At 61.2% G+C, this 18,104-nt stretch overlaps 1 protein-coding gene across 16 annotated transcripts in view; it reads left to right on the top strand.

The window, feature by feature from the left end:
• Positions 1-18,104, top strand: part of NCOR2 (nuclear receptor corepressor 2) — a 211,547-nt gene extending 193,443 nt beyond the window's left edge. For 7 of the 16 annotated variants that reach the window (XM_032431570.1, XM_032431574.1, XM_032431569.1 and 4 more), the window contains 16 exons: positions 311-665; positions 1,735-1,956; positions 2,506-2,757; positions 3,555-3,704; positions 3,843-3,980; positions 4,073-4,286; positions 6,727-7,268; positions 8,294-8,443; positions 8,690-8,835; positions 9,336-9,529; positions 10,331-10,480; positions 11,107-11,255; positions 12,030-12,083; positions 14,867-15,088; positions 16,137-16,316; positions 16,949-18,104. In XM_032431570.1, the coding sequence (XP_032287461.1) occupies positions 311-665; positions 1,735-1,956; positions 2,506-2,757; positions 3,555-3,704; positions 3,843-3,980; positions 4,073-4,286; positions 6,727-7,268; positions 8,294-8,443; positions 8,690-8,835; positions 9,336-9,529; positions 10,331-10,480; positions 11,107-11,255; positions 12,030-12,083; positions 14,867-15,088; positions 16,137-16,316; positions 16,949-17,109 (3,279 nt within the window). In that variant the 3' untranslated portion in view covers positions 17,110-18,104. The remainder of the gene's footprint in view (positions 1-310; positions 666-1,734; positions 1,957-2,505; positions 2,758-3,554; positions 3,705-3,842; positions 3,981-4,072; positions 4,287-6,726; positions 7,269-8,293; positions 8,444-8,689; positions 8,836-9,335; positions 9,530-10,330; positions 10,481-11,106; positions 11,256-12,029; positions 12,084-14,866; positions 15,089-16,136; positions 16,317-16,948) is intronic. The other 9 variants (XM_032431580.1, XM_032431578.1, XM_032431582.1 and 6 more) reach the window with 8 other exon arrangements.

The raw sequence follows: 18,104 nt of genomic DNA, 5'->3' as shown, positions 1-18,104 counted from the left end.
GGAGTCGCAGCCTGATGGGGGGAGGTTGTCCCCATGTGGGGATGCTGAGGCTTCAGGGGCCAACAGAGGGTCCCCCACTTGCTCCAGGGAGGGCTGACCTGTGAACTTTGTGCCCCTTCTGCAGCCGCCCCCCCAGGTGGCTCTGGGGGCCAGGACAGGGGAGGCGGGGCAGTGACATGTGTGCTGATCTTAGGTTTAGTGAAGCCCTTTGTCCCCCTGCCCCTGGAGATGTTGAAACATCGCTCCCGTTTTATGGCTGCGAAACGGAGGCTCCGCGGTTACGTAGCCGGTGCTTCCCCCTTCTCCCCAGGGCACCCCGCTCAAGTATGACCCTGGCACATCCTCTGCCGGCTCCAAAAAGCATGACGTGCGCTCCATCATCGGCAGCCCCGGCCGCACGTTCCCGCCCGTGCACCCGCTGGACGTGATGGCCGACGCCCGGGCGCTGGAGCGCGCCTGCTACGAGGAGAGCCTGAAGAGCCGGCCGGGGGCAGCCGGCAGCTCTGGGGGCTCCATCACCCGGGGGGCCCCGGTCATCGTGCCCGAGCTGGGCAAGCCGCGCCAGAGCCCCCTGACCTACGAGGAGCACGGGGCACCCTTCGCCGGCCACCTCCCACGCGGCTCGCCGGTGACCACGCGGGAACCCACCCCGCGCCTGCAGGAGGGTGCGTGGGGTGCGGGGTGGGGGATGGGCACTGGGTGGACTCCCCGGCTCAGGAAACTGCCTCCCCACCGACCCTCAGCTTAGGCTGGAAACTGGCGGCACCCTCAGGGCCACCACATACCTTCCACCTGCCTGACCCGTGGCTTCTGCCCCCAAATTATACTCAGAATTATCTTTGCCTCCCTGCCACCTCCAGACCACCACGATTTCCCACCTGGCCTCCCCGACTCCCCTCCTGTCCTGCTATAATCTGCACCCCAAACGCAGGCAGAATTGTCCTTTGCAAAGCTCACACCAAATCATGCCACTCTTCTGCTTAAATCTTTCTAGTGACTTCTCGCCATGGCCAGGGGAGTCTGTAGGACCCGGCCCTGCCCACGCCGCATCTCACTGTCCCCATGTTCCTTTATCCACCCCAGGCTCTGTGAGCCGGCTTCCTTCTCTCTGTTCCTTGACTTTGCTCAGGGCCTTTGCACCTGCTGTTCCCTCTGCCTGAAACCTCCCCCACTTTCAGATGATTATCTAAATGATTTCTTTTTGTCCTTCAGGTCTCTGTGCAAAGTCACATTCTTGGGGAGGCTTTTAGGACCCTCCCCCACTATTCTGGTCACATTTTAAATTTTCTCTGGAGCATTTATCACTCAAATTCTCATTTGAAGACTAGCTTATCACCTTTCTCCAGCATTAAGTGTCTGCTCCATGTGGGCCGGGTTTCCTGCCTGTTTTGTTCACTGGGGTGGCTCCAGCTCTTAGAGCAGTGCTTGGCGTGGGGTGGAGGCTCCATAAATATTTTTTGATTGCTTGAATGAATGAATGAACAAGGGAACAAATGAGAGCATGAATGAGTGAATTTTTTAAAAGAACAAAAACACAGAAGCAAATGAGTCAATGAAAGAACACAGGAGTTGAGACAACGGAACAGGTGAAGGAAGAGTCCTGGTCCCCAGATCCCAGAGAGCCCATCCTCAGATGGCCTCCCGCAAACCCTGGCCTCGGTGGCGCCTGTGTAAGGGGCTGTGGCAGTCCTGGCAAAGTGGTCCGATGCTAACCCCCCCGGCCTGTCCCCACAGGCAGCCTCTCATCTAGCAAGGCATCCCAGGATCGAAAGCTGACGTCGACGCCCCGTGAGATTGCCAAGTCCCCTCACAGCGCCGTGCCTGAGCACCACCCCCACCCCATCTCGCCCTACGAGCACCTGCTTCGGGGCGTGAGTGGTGTGGACCTGTACCGTGGCCACATCCCACTGGCCTTCGATCCCGCCTCCATACCCCGCGGAATCCCTCTGGATGCAGGTGATTGTCCTGGACCCACAGAACCCCGCAGCAGGGGGTCAGGGGCTTCGTCAGTGTCAGCGCAAGGATGCCTCAGGCATCAACTAGGCTCTGCTAGATGGGGAAGCAGGTGTCGGGGTGGAGAGACCCAGTAATCGTGCGAACGGTTTAGGTTAGAACAGAGGTTCTCTTAGGAGTCTGAGGGACATACGGAGTTAAATATTTTTCAGTGGTTTTCTTTTCCTGCAGAACTTACCAGTGCTTTTAAAATTGCAAATGTATCAAAAGAGGGCTGAAGTGTTGAGTGTTCCTCAGATGGACATGGTCTGAAAATCTGTTTAGAAGGATGCATCCCATAGGTATCTTAGTGATCTACATTTTGGATGCCCTTTGTTTGGGGGAACTTCGATCTGAATAACATTATCAGTAGAAGGTACCCCCGTGTGTTTTGGGGAGCAAGGGCTTTTCTATGTCCAGGCCCTCAGTTCTGTGTTGTGGGGAGCGTTTTGGGAAGAAGCTGTCAGGTATAGGAGTGGGGGGCAGCCTGACCTTCGCATCTCCTCCCTGCAGCCGCTGCCTATTACCTGCCCCGACACCTGGCCCCCAACCCCACCTACCCCCACCTATACCCACCGTACCTCATCCGCGGCTACCCTGACACGGCAGCGCTGGAGAACCGCCAGACAATCATCAACGATTACATCACCTCGCAGCAGATGCACCACAACGCGGCCACCGCCATGGCCCAGCGAGCTGACATGCTGAGGGGCCTGTCGCCCCGCGAGTCCTCACTGGCACTCAACTACGCCACCGGCCCTCGAGGTGGGTGGGGTGGGCACTTGCTGGCAAGTGCGTGGGCAGACCCTTCCCTTCCAGAATCGGCCCTAGTCCTCGACTTCCCGGGCCCGCTCGATGGTGCCAAGGACACGGGTGTGCTGCCTGAGGTGGTGGAGTGTGGTGCGCTTAGAGGTCTGGGTGGTGTGAGCGCCCTGAGCGCACAGACCTGGCAGGTGGTGGAGAGTGGTGTGTGTCTGGTAGCCGCGTGCATCCTGGATGCACACACGGGAGGTGTGCACTGGTCTCTGCATACTCTTGGTGTATGGGGTCCTTGGCATTTTAAAAAAAAAAAAAGGATCGAAATAGGAGACTGTTTGTATTTCTGGTTCCATTGACTTGCAAACAGCCTGTGGTTGCTTTGTAAGTGCATTAAATTCGTCGTCTGGAAATACTTTTGGAATGTTCTTCTGGCACGACCAAGTCCCAGTTAGGGTCCGTTTGGAAGGACCAGTCATGCTAGGTATTTCAGACGGTGAGGACTGAGTACGGGGAACTGATTGTATGGGGTGAGGGGCTGGAAGAGCAGGAAGAGCATGCCGAGGTAATGCAGGGACGCCAGCAGCAGGACACGGCCGCTCCTGGGCTCGGGAGCCAAGGGGAGGTGGGACTGGGAGAGCCTGGCATTCAGAAGAGGGCCCGAGGGGGCTGGTGCTCAGCAGCAGGAGGGAGTGCCCCGGCTCACGAGGGCACCCTGCGCTCCAGCTGATGGGGCGGTCCAGCCAGCAGGTGGCCCAGCCCCCCCCCGCCCCTCCTGCAACCCCCGCCCCCACCTCCTCCGGCAGGCATCATCGACCTGTCCCAAGTGCCACACCTCCCCGTGCTGGTGCCCCCAACACCAGGCACGCCCGCCACCGCCATGGACCGCCTCGCCTACCTCCCCACAGCACCCCAGCACTTCAGCAGCCGGCTCAGCAGCTCCCCGCTCTCCCCAGGTAACCCCCCCCCCCCCCGTCCTGGGTTTGGGATCCTGGCGTCCAAGGAAGGTGGCCGGGTGTCCTCTGTCCACCCCAGAGGACAAATCCAGGCCCGCCCTGAGCGCTGGACTGAACCGCAGGACTTTTGGTTGCCAGGGGGCCCCACTCACTTGACAAAACCCTCCGCCACCTCCGCGTCCGAGAGGGAGCGGGAGCGGGACCGAGACCGGGAGCGCGAGAAGTCCATCCTCACGTCCACCGCCACGGTGGAGCACGCGCCCATCTGGAGACCCGGTAGGGCGTCAGAGGTCCCTGCCCCAGCCTCTGGGGGTCCTCGTGGGCCACGTGAGGCCTGCCCCCCTGACGCCGCAGCCTGTCCCCACCAGGTACAGAGCAGAGCAGTGGCGGCGGCGGAGGTGGGGGTGGGGGCGGCAGCGGCAGCCGCCCCGCCTCCCACTCCCACTCCCACCAGCACTCGCCCATCTCACCCCGGAGCCAGGACGCCATCCAGCAGAGACCTAGCGTGCTGCACAACACGGGCATGAAGGGCATCATCACCTCCGTGGAGCCCAGCACACCCACGGTCCTGAGGTGGGCCAGGTTGGCACAAGGGAGGGGACAGGGGAGAGGGAGAATGGATGGGTGGGTGGCTGGGTGAACGGGCAGTTACTTGGCAGGTAGGTGGGTGGGAGATTGGGTTACAGGGATGGGTAGGTGGAGAGACAAATGGACTATTGAGTGGGTAGGTGCGTAGATGACAGGTGGTAGGCGGGTGGGTGGTGTGTGGACAGTGGCTGGGCTGGATGAACAGGTAGGTGGGTGGGTAGACGTGACAGTGGGTGGCTGGGTCAGGGTCTGGGTAGGTGAGGTGAGTGGATGGATGGATGGAGGGCATGGATGCGCCTAATGAAGGAATGAAGGAGCCACACGGACAGTGGGAATATCAAAGGCAAAGGCGCCGAGAATGTGCCTGATGCGGGGAAGGGAGCTTCCCCGGCACCCCTCCCTCCCCAGGGGGTGGGTGCGTAACTGGATGTAGGTTGAGTGAGAGGTGAGTAGGTAGTGGATGGATGGATGGATGGGTAGATGGGTGGGTGGTGGGGTGGGTGGGCAGGTGGATGGATTGGTAGAAGAATGGGTAGATGGTGAGTTGGACGGATGGGTGGCAGTTTGGTGGGGGGATGGATGAGTAGGTGGTAGGTTGTTGGGTTCAAGGTTAGAGTCTGTGGAGAGGAGAGGGTCAGACAAGAGAGGGCTATGGGGAGAGACTCCTCTTGGTCCTCCCTCGACTTCAACAGGGCCCTTCAGGAAGGAGATGGTGTCCATCTTGCCTGGAGAAAACCTAGGGGTTCTCTTAAGATGGGGGAGGCTCGGGCGCCTGGGTGGCTCAGTTGGTTGGGCGACTGCCTTCGGCTCAGGTCATGATCCTGGAGTCCCTGGATCGAGTCCCGCATTGGGCTCCCTGCTCGGCAGGGAGTCTGCTTCTCCCTCTGACCCTCCCCCCTCTCATGTGCTTGCTCTCTCTCATTCTCTCTCTCTCAAATAAATAAATAAAAAATCTTTAAAAAAAAAAAAAAAAGATGGGGGAGGCTCTGTAGGTCCCATGTGTGCCCCCCACAGTCCACTCACTCTCACAAGGGGCCCAAGTCCCCTCCAGTGACATCCCCCCCACAAGGACTGGGGGCAGAGCTGCCTAATGCAGGGGAGGGAGCTTCCCCGGTGCCCCTCCCTGCCCAGGGTCCTGTTCGGAGGCAGGTGCTTCTTCCAAGGTGAAGTTTCCGTTCATACAAGTACCCTCCCCCCCATTTGGCTGCCCTAAATCATACTCACCACCCAGCCACCATTCCAATTAGGAAAAATGACAACCTCATTTCCCAAAAGCATTGGTTTTGTCCTCCCTGACTCAGATAGACAGCAGTTACACGAAACAGAAGCACCTGGCTGACTTGGAGCGTGGTTATTGCTCATGCACAAAGGCCGGCTGTTTCTCCACACCAGCAATAAGCCGATTAGAAACCGTCACGGGGCGGTCGGGCCTTTCCCACTGGCAGCTGGAGTGAGGGTTAGTGAAGGGCAGGGCGCTTCCTCATGGAGACACTGGGCTTGACAGAGAGGCCCCGAGGGCTGGAGTTGGCCAGTTCGCATCCAAGCGCCAGCGTCCTCATCTGTGAAGCAGGGATAATTACATTTACCCTGTGAAGATCACAGAGTATACGTTTGTGCATTCCTTCTTCCTGGCTGACCTGTGTGGGGTGTGGGGGACACCGTGATGCAAGCCCTGCCCTCCTGGGGCTTATCTTAGGGCCTAGACCAGACAGCAATCAGGGAAGGCTGCTTGGAGGAAGAGGCACGTGACCCTCAAGAGCGGCAGTGCTGGGGCGGGGTGCTGGAGAGCACTCCAGGCACATGGCCAGACAGGCATCCCAGGGAGCCCTGTGTGGCCTCTGGTGGCCGGGGTGGGAGAGCCGGGGGCCCTGCTGCCTTCTCCTCTAATACCCCATCTCCCGTTCCCCGAGCATTCTTGGGGCCTTTGCCTTTGCTGTTCCCACTGTCCACGTGGCTCCTCCTTTCCGTCATGCCCTAAGCAGCCCGCGGCTCACCTGCCAGCCCCTGCCGGCTTCCGTTCTCTGTTCACCCCGACTCTGAGAGCCACACTCTGACGGGGTGCACGTTCTCTGTGGCCTTGCATACGGTCTGCTCAGCTGGAGCGTAAGGTGCTTTGTCTGTTTGCCGCTATATTCCTCAACGTCTAGAGCAGTTTCTGGAACGGTGCCTGACACAAAGCAGGCGTTCAGTAGAAAGTCTGGGACCGATGGAGATGGTGAATAAATGAGCGGGTGAATGCATGCCGTTGGTACGGCCGTGCACGCACGGCAGGGCCTCTCAGCCGGGTCGGGAGGGCAGGTTTATTCCAGGGCAGTGGAGACCCTTCGGGGTGCTGAAGTGAGAGGGGAGTGACCCCGCCTTGGCCTCCTGGGCCCGTGCCCGCCCCCCTGCGATGGTTTCCGCAGTCCCTTGACCACCTTCTCTCCTCCCGCAGGTCCACCTCCACCTCCTCACCTGTCCGCCCGGCCGCCACATTCCCACCCACCACCCACTGTCCGCTGGGCGGCACCCTCGACGGGGTCTACCCCACCCTCATGGAGCCCGTCTTGCTGCCCAAGGAGGCCCCGAGGGTCGCCCGGCCTGAGCGGCCCCGTGCAGACGCCGGCCACGCCTTCCTTGCCAAGCCCCCAGCCCGCACGGGGCTGGAGCCCGCCTCCTCCCCCAGCAAGGGCTCCGAGCCGCGGCCCCTGGCGCCCCCCGGCTCCAGCCACACGGCCATCGCCCGCACCCCAGCAAAGAGCCTCGCACCCCACCACAGCAGCCCGGACCAGCCTGCGCCGCCCGCCTCGGCTGCGGACCTGCACCGGGAAAAGACTCAAAGTAAACCCTTTTCCATCCAGGAACTGGAGCTCCGTTCTCTGGGTAAGACCACCCTGACAGCGGCCACCTTCATAGACGCGATAATCATGCGTCAAATTGCTCACGATAAAGGGCCGCGAGAAGGAGGTTCGCTGGCCAACGACTCCCCTCCCGATGGTAAGACTTCCGGCCCTGCCGCCCACCCAACCCGTCTTGTGGCCTAAAGATATTTTCAGATCTCTGCTTTTTATTTTTCCCCCCATTTTTTGTTGGTTTTGGTATTTTGTTTTTAAACTCGTCCTCGTCGATTGCACGCTCTGATGGTTTATCCCTCAAGCTGCCGCCCACCCCCCCCCAATTTGGGGGCACCTCATCATTTGCACATTGTTTTATCATGATTTTTTTTTTTTTTGGATTTTCGCTTTTTTTCCTTTAATGAATGGATCTGTGATTTTGACTTCAACTGCGCCTCCCATCTCCCAACCTTTGCGCCTGTGTTTGGGGAGCAGGGAGTGGGGTGACCCCTGCTGCCGTGTGGATGAGTCTGGTTTGGAGGACGCCCGCCGAGGCAGACTGTCCAGGAGAAGACAGGCAGGGGCGGGAAGCACCCGACTCTCCAGGAGGAGCCGACCCCTGCACCCTGCCTGGGTTGTGAGGGTGTCTTGGGGTGCCCTGACCCCACGCCCCCTTTGCTGGGAGAAGGAGAGTCCTCTGCCCCCTGCCTCCCATCTCTGGCCCCTGCTCTGGGCCCCTGTTTGCTGGACCAGGGGCTATAGGGACTGTGGCCCAGGCGGGGTCCTGGGACCTGAGTATCACTCCCTGCCACAGCCCCCACCGATCTCACTCCTGCCCCCCCTTCCCTAAAGACTCATCTTCCCCACCCCGGCCCCCACCATCTGGGTGGGTCTGTTTTTCTCACTGTCCCTAGGTCTGTCTCCCATCTCCTGCCCTGTCTGCCTGTGTGTCCAACTGTGTTTCTCCTCCACCTGGCACTCTCCTCACCGTTCCATCTCTCTCCTCTCTCAGTGCACCCCCACCCGTGGCTGGGCAGCAGCCCCTGCTCTGGCTCACTCCCTCTCTCCATCTGCCCACAGCCCCCCTCCGGCCTGGGGGCCCCAGCCAGCATGGGAGGGCGGGCCGGGAGGGGCGGCCGCAGCCCCGGGTCCCGGCGCTGGCCTGATCCGGGGCTTTGCCCACTGCAGGTTATCACGGTGGCAGCTACAGCCCCGACGGGGTGGAGCCCGTCAGCCCTGTGAGCTCGCCCAGCCTGACCCACGACAAGGGGCTCCCCAAGCACCTCGAGGAGCTGGACAAGAGCCACCTGGAGGGGGACCTGCGGCACAAGCAGCCAGGTAGGGCCCCACCCCGCGCCTGCAACCCCATGCACCCCACTTACCACAGCCCTATGAGAGAAGGATCATCGTTGCCCCATCGTGCAGGTAGGAAAATCGAGGCAGCCAGAGGCGGGCGGGGTGGGGGGAGATGGGCCCCACCCCCCCCAGCTCAGGGCAGAGCTGGGATTCAGTGACAGCCCCTCAGCCAGGCCCACGCCTCAGCCCCCCGGCCCCCACAGCTGACCCGCTCTGCTCTGCCTGCAGGCCCCGGCAAGCTGGGCGGAGAGGCTGCCCACCTCCCACACCTGCGGCCGCTGCCCGAGAGCCAGTCCTCGTCCAGCCCGCTGCTCCAGACCACCCCAGGGGTCAAAGGTCACCAGAGGGTGGTCACCCTGGCACAGCACATCAGTGTAACTACCCCTTCTCTGCTCCCTCCTCATCGCCTTTGAACCTGGGCCGGGACGAGGTCCCAGGGAAGGGAGGGGGAGGGTCACACACAGCCTCTTGGCTCTGAGGATAAACTGAGTCCTGGTGGCCCAGACCCGGGATGTAGGGGTTGGCAAGGGCAAGCCATGCCAGGGGCCCCAGAGTCTCAAACTCAGGCATGGTCGCCGCCCCCTCATCAGCTGATGGAGCCCGGGGTGCATGGGTCCACGATCCACATCTCATGTACACTGGCCGGTGGAATCTGACGCATCCACGGGCCACCACTTTGAGACCTCGGGCCAGGGCCACCGCTCTGCGCACACAGGGACACTGAGGCTGCTGTAGGCAGGCCTGAAGCACCCGGGAAGCCAAGAGCCAGGCCCGGTTCTATCTCCAAAGCTTAGCAGCCTTTGTCCACTCAGAAGGTTCTGGTGGGATGGCTGTGGCCTAACCCTGCACTTCTGCCCCGACCTTTGGCCTGCAGGAGGTCATCACGCAGGATTACACTCGCCACCACCCACAGCAGCTCAGCGCGCCCCTCCCTGCCCCCCTCTACTCCTTCCCTGGAGCCAGCTGCCCCGTCCTGGACCTCCGCCGCCCACCCAGCGACCTCTACCTCCCGCCCCCGGACCACGGCGCCCCGGCTCGTGGCTCGCCCCACAGTGAAGGGGGCAAGAGGTAAGTGTTGGGGGCGGGGTGACCTTGCCGTTCAGCTGCTCGGAGGCCTTCATTCTGTGGCTGCTGTGGGAGGGCTGAGCAAGTGCAAGGGCCACTTCTCGTGGCACAGATGAGAAACTGAGGCTTGGGGGGATGGAGGAGCTTGCTCAAGGCCACAGCGCTGGTGGGTAATAGCTGATTGTGCACCACACTGCGTGGGCTCTAGACACCAAGCTAAGTACTTCCCACGTGTTAGCTGGGGTTCTCGGCGCAAGCCCAGCGAGGACAGGCAGTGCTGTCCCCGCGTCACCGGTGAAGGTACTGAGGTGCGAAGCGAGTTCATTTACCCCCAGGGATGCAGCCCGCAAGTGGCAGAGCGGGGATTTGAGCCAGAGCTGTGTGCTCAGCCTCCCTGCAGATAACACACACACACACTTCTGGGTCCTCCAGGAGCGCTGGGGCGGGGGGAGGCCCCCAGCTCGAGGGGGCGCCGCACGGGTGAGGCACAAGGGCAGGAAGACAGCAGGACGTCTTTAGGGGGACAGTGGGGTCCCTGGCCTGGGGGGCAGCAGGGGTCAGCTACCAGCCACGGCCCAAATCCAGCCTGCAGTCTAGGAGCTAAAGGTCCTAAAAGAAGAAACGACAGTGGAGACCACGCGTGGTGCCCAAAGCCTGGAATAGCAGCCCTCCGGCCCTCTGTAGGAAGAGTGGCTGAGCTCCGACGTAGAGCAGGGCAGGGTTGGGAGGGGAGTGGAATCCCTGTGTCATTTTGGAGGAGAGAGCACTGAACTCTGACCGCGGCGGGGACCTCTCTCCGCTCAGGTCTCCAGAGCCAAATAAGACGTCAGCCCTGGGCAGCAGTGAGGATGCTATCGAACCCGTGTCCCCACCGGAGGGCATGGCAGAGCCTGGGCATCCCCGAAGCGCCATGTACCCGCTGCTGTACCGGGACGGGGAGCAGGCGGAGCCCAGGTACCTCCATGGCATCCCACCCTGCCCCCGGGATGCTCAAGACTCGGCCCCTTTGGCCACTCATGGCCTCGGTCCCCTGCTGTGCAGTTGGGGCTTGACAAGGGCTTTAGTGTGTGACTGAGATCTCTCAGGCCTGCTAAGCAGATGTCCCAGCTTGAGGGACCTCTGGCAGCTTCCCGTGCCTTGGACTGAGGTGTCTTGTCTTGAGCCAGGCCCCTATTGCCGGCACTTGCTGAGGACCTGAGAAATAATGAGCTAAATGTGCTCGACCGATCAGGTAGATGGAGACAGAGAAAAAAGCCAGGTCCGTGGGCCTTGGGAAAAGATGTGGTCCGAGTGCATGTCCAGTTCCTGAGGCCCCTTGCAAGGGGCTGGGCTATTGCACATAGACCACGATGACCCATCAGGGCAGCTGGGGCTCTCCAGAGACAGCCTGAGCCCAAGGATAGGTGAACTACAGAGAAGATTGCAGGAGACGTGGTCCTTGAGAGATGAAGGATGTAGGCGAGGGGTAGGAGAAGCTTGGTTCTGAATTTCTAAGGCAGGTCAGGTAATGAGTGCCCCATTGTCGAAGGTGTGCAAGCTCAGCACTGAGCAAACTGACCTGGGGTATCTGATCTTCGCAGCAGGATGGGCTCTAAGTCTCCAGGCAACACCAGTCAGCCGCCGGCCTTCTTCAGCAAACTGACCGAGAGCAACTCCGCCATGGTCAAATCCAAGAAACAGGAGATCAACAAAAAGCTGAACACCCACAACCGGAACGAGCCAGAGTACAGTAAGCGGCGCCCCGCCCCCGGGAAGCAGGGGCCCCTGTGGGGCTGGGAGCCAGCACGGCGCTAGGACACACAGGGTACTTCCTAAAGCCAGGTGGGCCTGCCGGCCCCCTCTCCCCCGGCCCTTGCCCCGCATTCAGGGAGCCCCAGGAGGGCTGTCCCTTCGCTGTCGGTGCTGGCTGGTACAGGGCGCGGCGCTAGGCACGTGGTGGGCGCACGGTGAATCCTTGCATGAGCGGCTCTGTGCAGAAGCCCATGCTGGGTACCAGGGAGTGGGGGCCTGCCCACCCAAGAGCCCTGCATGTCCCTAGCTCACAGTGCTCATCGTATTCGCGACTTTTTCCCCCCATGTATGTGGCTCCTGGATGTAAATCCTAACTTCGCTCCCCCGCCCTTAGCACAGGGCCTGGCACATAGCAGATCATAGCACAGGAAGAACCTGCCACAGTGCCCGGCCGGGACTCGTTAGCTGGGGGAGGTCTGGGGGCATTGCAGAGGCTTTTCGGACACTTCCTGGGGCTGGAGCAGCAACCTTGCGGGTAATCCCCGGCCTGGTCTGGTCCCTCCGGAGCCTTGCCAAGTGCAGCCCGTGGGCCAGCAGGTCGGCAGCCCCAGCAGGCTGGTTAGAGATGCAGACTCTCCAGCCCTGCTGAGTCTGTGTGCACTGAAGCACCTTGCCTAGCCCAGACTGAGGATGGGGGTGGGGGCGTTGCCTGGTGACTTCCTAGGACCTGTGGGCCCCTAGGCCTCACCCATCTTGTCACCTGCCCCTCCAGATATCGGCCAGCCCGGGACGGAGATCTTCAACATGCCCGCCATCACCGGAGCAGGTAACAGTCCAGCCTGGGTTCCACGGCCACCAGCCCCCTCCCCGCTCCCCCGCCCCCCTCGTGGCTGCACGCTGGGGAGGTTAGGCTGGCGTGTGGGATCTGGAAGGAGTCTCAGGGAGTGTGGCCTGGGAGGTCACTGGGGCCCTCACCCCAGCCATAGTCATGTGGATGGGAGGCCTTTCTTAGTTCAAATGTGTAATTCCCTCTGGACTCCGCAAACCCAGCAGTGGGGACACAGACTCGCACAAAAGGCTGGTGAAGCTTTGCCAAGAGTCTGCATTAGAATTACATGTCAAGGCCTCCTGGTGTGTTTAGTACAGAATTAGGGGCACACACAGCTATCTGGAAACACCAGCTCTCTGCCGGGGCCTCAGGTGGAGGTCTGAGTGTGGACGGAGGGGCATGGGCGTGTGCTTGGTGTGCATGGCCTTCACTCAGGGTCCACGTGAGCGCTTTTATAGAGAGAACACCCATTTTACTCAAAAATTCGAACCAGCTGGGGGAACAACGAAGATGTATTACAGAGATGGGTGAAAACTCACATGCATTTTTAAACTAAAACTTGAGCCTGCTGTGATGTTTGGGATTTGGGGGACCCTCGGGGTTGGGTCCCCAGTTGCTGGTAGGGGCCTCACTGTGTGTTTCTGCTGCTGCATGGAAAGACCGGGGTGGGGCTTTAGGGACTCGCCTTCCGAAGTCTGGCACGAAGAGACTGAGCACAGAGCAGAGCTGGGACTGGCGCCTCCGTGGGCAGACCCTGTCCGGGGGGTCCCGGGGTCGTTTGCAGGGCTGTGTGCTCTGTGCCCTGGGCCTTCAGTGGGGTGTCTGAGGCCAGCGGAGCTGAGGGCAGATGGGCTAGCCTTCCCGGGGGCCATCAGAGGGCCTCGAGCCCTGGGAACGTGGTGAGCAAAAGACAACCATTGGATTTTACCAAAGGGTCATCAGGGCCTCCAAGTGGGGGTCTCGACTGGTGCTCGCCTGTCTACCCGGAGACTAGATCCAGGGGCCATCGCTGAGCCTCGGACAACAGGGAGGAGACAATTTGGTCGAACCAACGAGATGGTTAGAAATGAAAGTTTCTGGAACTTTGCAGTTCTTAACTCAGGCAGTGGACACATAGGCACATAGGTCCGTAGAAATTCACGCAGCGCTGCGATGAAGATCTGTGCTGAGACGTCCATGTGCATCCTATTCGACTTCTCTGTAAGCAGTTTACACGCACACAGAGTGTCCACAGGCCGCGGTCTCTGCTGCTCAGCCCCCCGTCAGACTTTGCCTCTGTAACTGGAGGTGGTCAAGCTTCCTTCCTGCCGGCACCATCCGATCGCGCACCCGTGACCTTGGGTGGAAGGCTCGGGAACATCTGGGATCCCTAGATGCTCATCTACCAAGAAACCACCGCGGCCTATACCCGTCACATCATCTCTTCCACTCTGCACTGTTTTCTTAGTGTGGAGGATCACAAATACCTTTTTTTCCCCCCTTTTATTTATTTATTTTTTTGAAGTGCCGGTGAAATGTGGCCAAGACACAGCTAAAAAGGTGGAGAGAGCGTGTCCCCGGCTGTGACCAAGTTTGGAGCTAAAAAGAAGAAAAGAAAAACAAAATGCAGGGAGCAAATGGTTGCCTGAAGCGTGATTCTCAAAGCGGCCAAGAGTCCATGTAGTCCCCGGACGAGCTGGGGGGCAGAAAGCCCCGCCCGCCGGCCGCCTGCTTTCCACACCCTTGGCCGGAGTGCCAGTTTCAAAATCCATGCAGACGTTGCCCGAGGACAGCAGGCAGAGGGAGCTTGAGCTTCGTGGGCAAGGTCTGGTTTAGCAAAAATGTGGAGAAGAGATACATCCCCGGGGTTTGTGGAAGTCCCCAGAACGATCCCCAAGAAAACAAGAAAGGGACAGAACATCTGGTGAATGAAAAAGGCCGGATTCACGTGGCTACGACATAGCGGGTGTCTGCAGGGGTCTGTCGGGGACCAGTTTGTTGACTGGACCACTTCGTGACGAGGTGGCCGGGCTGGGGGCGGTCATGCAAGTGTCTCTAGCTCTGCCCTGTCCCCTGCACGCACAGTAACTGCATGGCTACGACCCCCACCTCACCGTCCGTCTCTGCACCTCTCTCTCCTCGTGGCTCCCGGGCAGGCAGGGGAGAGGCTGGGGGAGGAGAGTTAGGCCCAGCGTGGGCTGGGGGGCTGGGGGGCAGGGGGGGTTGCGGGCACTGAGGGTCCCAGACCTCGAGGGGGTCACCTTCCCTCCCAGTCTCTTCCTCAGCCCCCACCAGCCCCGGGACCCAGGGTGGACCCCCCACACCCAGTACCAAGCTCTGGCTTGACCTGGTTTCCCAGCTGTGTCTCCCCAAACAGGGCGTCCCCCTCTGACTTCCGCCCCGGACACATACACGCATGCGCACACACACACCTTCCCCAACTCCCTCTTCAAGGCCACTTGGAATCTTAAAAGAGAAGCAGCCCCAGCTGGGATTTCGGGGGGTAGGGGGGGCGAAGGGGCTTCTGATTTCCCAGAGGGCAGAGTAGGAGAGAGACTGGGGGGTGGTCATCTCGCCTCCCAAACCCCCAAACCCCAGGGCCTGAGTCCGAGGGGGGCCCCCACCCCATCACCAAGCTGTAGGAAAATAAGGGGGGTTAGAGAAATGGAGAAACATGTTGCTTTGCCAAAATGTGCTCACTGTGTATTCTCTCTTCTCCTCCCCCCCCCCCCCCGCTTCTCTCTCCCTCTCTCCGTTGTCCCTCCGGCCCCCCGGCCCCTGTGTGTGTGTCTCTCTCCCAGGCCTCATGACCTGCAGAAGCCAGGCGGTGCAGGAGCATGCCAGCACCAACATGGGGCTGGAGGCCATTATTAGAAAGGCGCTCATGGGTAAATATGATCAGTGGGAGGAGCCCCCGCTCAGCGCCAATGCTTTTAACCCTCTGAATGCCAGTGCCAGCCTGCCCGCTGCTATACCCATAACCGCTGCTGACGGACGGAGCGAACACGCACTCACCTCGCCAGGTCTGCAGGCCTCCCCCGCCTCGGTCCTCCAGTCCCACCCGCCCCGTCTGTCCCCATCCCGGTGTCCTTAATCTTGTGCCTCCGCGTTCCTCTGACCAACCCCCTCCAGCTTTGGAGCTTGTGACTTTATTTTTGTGCGTGTTTGACGTGGGTCTGGAGTTGGCCAATCCCCATCTGGGCGGGCACAGCCCTGGCCCTCCCCTTGCCCACTATATCCAGAGGAGCTGCTGCTTTTCTAAAAACACTCACTGCTGTCCGAGCCCTGCCCTGCCTTCCTCCCCTGCTGGACACAGGTCCCCGGGATGCCCACGTCCGGGCCCGTTTTGTGTCTCCTTAGAGGAGATCAGGCTAGAGCAAGGACCCACCTCTGTGTGGATCAGGGTGACCCTTCCTGACAGCCAGGCCCGTGGGTCCAACATCTGCTGGGGCCATCGTGTGTGACCTTGGCTGGCCTGGGACTGGATGGGGTGGACGCCCGAATCTGTGTGCCAGCCCCAAACTCAGATGAGTCGGGAAAGCAGAGGGGCCGGCTCCCCCTCTGCCCCAGGTCCCTGATCAAGACTGCATATCTGAGCAAGGAGACCTCGGGCCCATTTGTCTGACCTGACAGTCTGGTCCCAGGAAGTTTCTGGACTTAGTGGGGGCCCAGGCCTGGCCTCAGGGGTCCCGGCTTCTCTGCAGAGGGCCTACAGCCTTCCCAGCCCCGACACAGTCCTGGGGCAATGGTCAGGGTCAAGCCAGAGGCCTGAGGCTTCATGCTCGGGGTATCGGCCACTGGGTGGGTAGGTGGGCCTCAGGGCAGCCTGAGGGGCCTTTGAAAATAGTTAAACTCACTCCCCTAGTAGAAACCCACCTCTAGGTTCGGGCCCAGGGCTGGATCTGTCCATCTGGTCGATCTCCTTGGCATCCCGGCGGGGTCGAGCTGCTGTCCTCCCCCTCCGTGGGGACCCGAGAGGCAAGCAGCCGGGGCCTCACCCACCCCCACCGTCACCATGTGAGTGCTGTCTTCGCAGTCCCAACGTGGCCCTTTCCTGTGTGTCCCCTGCAGGTGGTGGCGGGAAGGCCAAAGTCTCTGGCAGACCCAGCAGCCGAAAAGCCAAGTCCCCGGCCCCAGGCCTGGCGTCTGGGGACCGGCCACCCTCGGTCTCCTCAGTGCACTCGGAGGGGGACTGTAACCGCCGGACCCCACTCACCAACCGCGTGTGGGAGGACCGGCCTTCGTCCGCAGGTGGGCATCGGGGAGTGGGGAGTGCGTGGGCCCGCTGGGTGTCAGCCCCCCGGATGCACGGGTCATCGGGAGTCGAGGGGGCAGGGGGGGTCCCCGAGCACCTACTGCGTGCAGTGTTCGTGGTCTGGCCTCTTCTAAGAAAACTGCCGAAGGGCCCAGGTGGAGAGAACGGGTGTGCCTAGGGCTGTCCGGGGAAGCTGGCCTCTGGCCCTGACCAGAGAAGAAGGGGAGGGTTCAGGAAGTGAAGAGGGGGCTGATCCCACAGGCTTGGCGGGTCGCAGGGAGCCAGGTTTTCTTGGTGAGCGCGAGGAGCCACCGGGGGGTTGTAAGTGGGAACATGCCTGATCTGACGTAGGTTCAGGAGAGCCCTGGGCCAAGGGGCAAGGGCAGAAATGGCCAAGAGGCCCCCACTGGCCTAGGCCCCAGGTGGCCAGGGCACGATATCGGTGAGGAGAGATGAGCAGTTTTGAGGAACTTCGCAGGAGTTAGGAGCGGTTGGGACAGTGGCCAGACCGGGGCGGGGGGGGCCCAAGGCCCAAGGCCCAGTCCCCAGTGTGGTAGATGGGTGGGCCCATCGGGGGGTCCGCAGCTCACGGGGGCCTCCTGACGGTCTCTCCTGGTCACTCCGGCAGGTTCCACGCCATTTCCCTACAACCCCCTGATCATGCGGCTGCAGGCGGGTGTCATGGCCTCCCCCCCCCCCACCTGGCCTCCCCGCGGGCAGCGGGCCCCTTGCCGGCCCCCACCATGCCTGGGACGAGGAGCCCAAGCCGCTGCTGTGCTCGCAGTATGAGACGCTCTCCGACAGCGAGTGACTGTCAGAACGGGGTGGGGGGCGGCGCCAGGGCCCAGCGAGTGGCCAGAGCAGCCGGGCAAGGAGCGGGGCAGCCGCCGACTCCCCCCACTGAGGAAGGAGCCCCTGAGTCTGCCTGCGCGCCCGTCAGTCCGTCCGTCCAGAGCCGGCATCCTTGCCTGTCTAAAGCCTTAACTACGACTCCCGCCCCGGGCTGGTCCTGTGCAGTGACCTTACTCAGGGGATGTTTACCTGGTGCTCGGGAGGGGAGGGGCCGGGGAGGGGGCGCGGCGGCGTGTGGTGGCCACACGCACGTAGCCGGGGCGGCCAGGGACCCAAAGCAGGATGACCACGCACCTCCCACGCCACTGCCTCCCCCCTTAACACATTTGGAACCAAAGTCTAAACTGAGCTAGCAGCCCCCGCACCCTCCCTCCGTCCCCATTCCGCTTCTTGCTCTGGACAGACGGACACGGGCCCTGTCCAGCCCCCAGCGCTCTCGTCCCGGTCTCCACGGACTGCCCCGGTCAGCGAGACTGCGGGAGACCCAGCTGGGCCGGATGGGCGGGCGAAAGGGCCAGGTGCGGTCTGGGGCGAGCGGACGCTCCAAGGAACTGGACTGTTTGTCTCACACAGCGTTGCCGCAGCGGTGGGAAGGAAAGGCAGGTGTAAATGATGTATTGGTTTACAGGGTATATTTTTGATACCTTCAATGAATTAATTCAGATGTTTTACGCAAGGAAGGACTTTACCCAGTATTATTGCTGCTGTGCTTTCGATCTCTGCTTCCCGTTCAAGAGGCGTGTGCAGGCCGCCAGCCAGTGACCCCATCGTCCGCAGGACTGAGGGGGGCGGGGGGTGAGCGCCCCTGCATCCTCTCCCCCTTCCTTGGGCAGAATGAATTTGATGGGTATTCTGTGGCCGCCATCTGCGCACGGCGGTGGCGTTCTGTCATTTACACACGTTGTTCTCATTAAAAAGCAAATTATACTCAA

The sequence above is a fragment of the Phoca vitulina genome, unplaced genomic scaffold, assembly GCF_004348235.1.
Source record: "Phoca vitulina isolate PV1807 unplaced genomic scaffold, GSC_HSeal_1.0 scaffold46, whole genome shotgun sequence".
Taxonomy (NCBI): Eukaryota; Metazoa; Chordata; class Mammalia; order Carnivora; family Phocidae; genus Phoca; species Phoca vitulina.
This window is presented reverse-complemented; position numbering and strand designations above follow the sequence as displayed.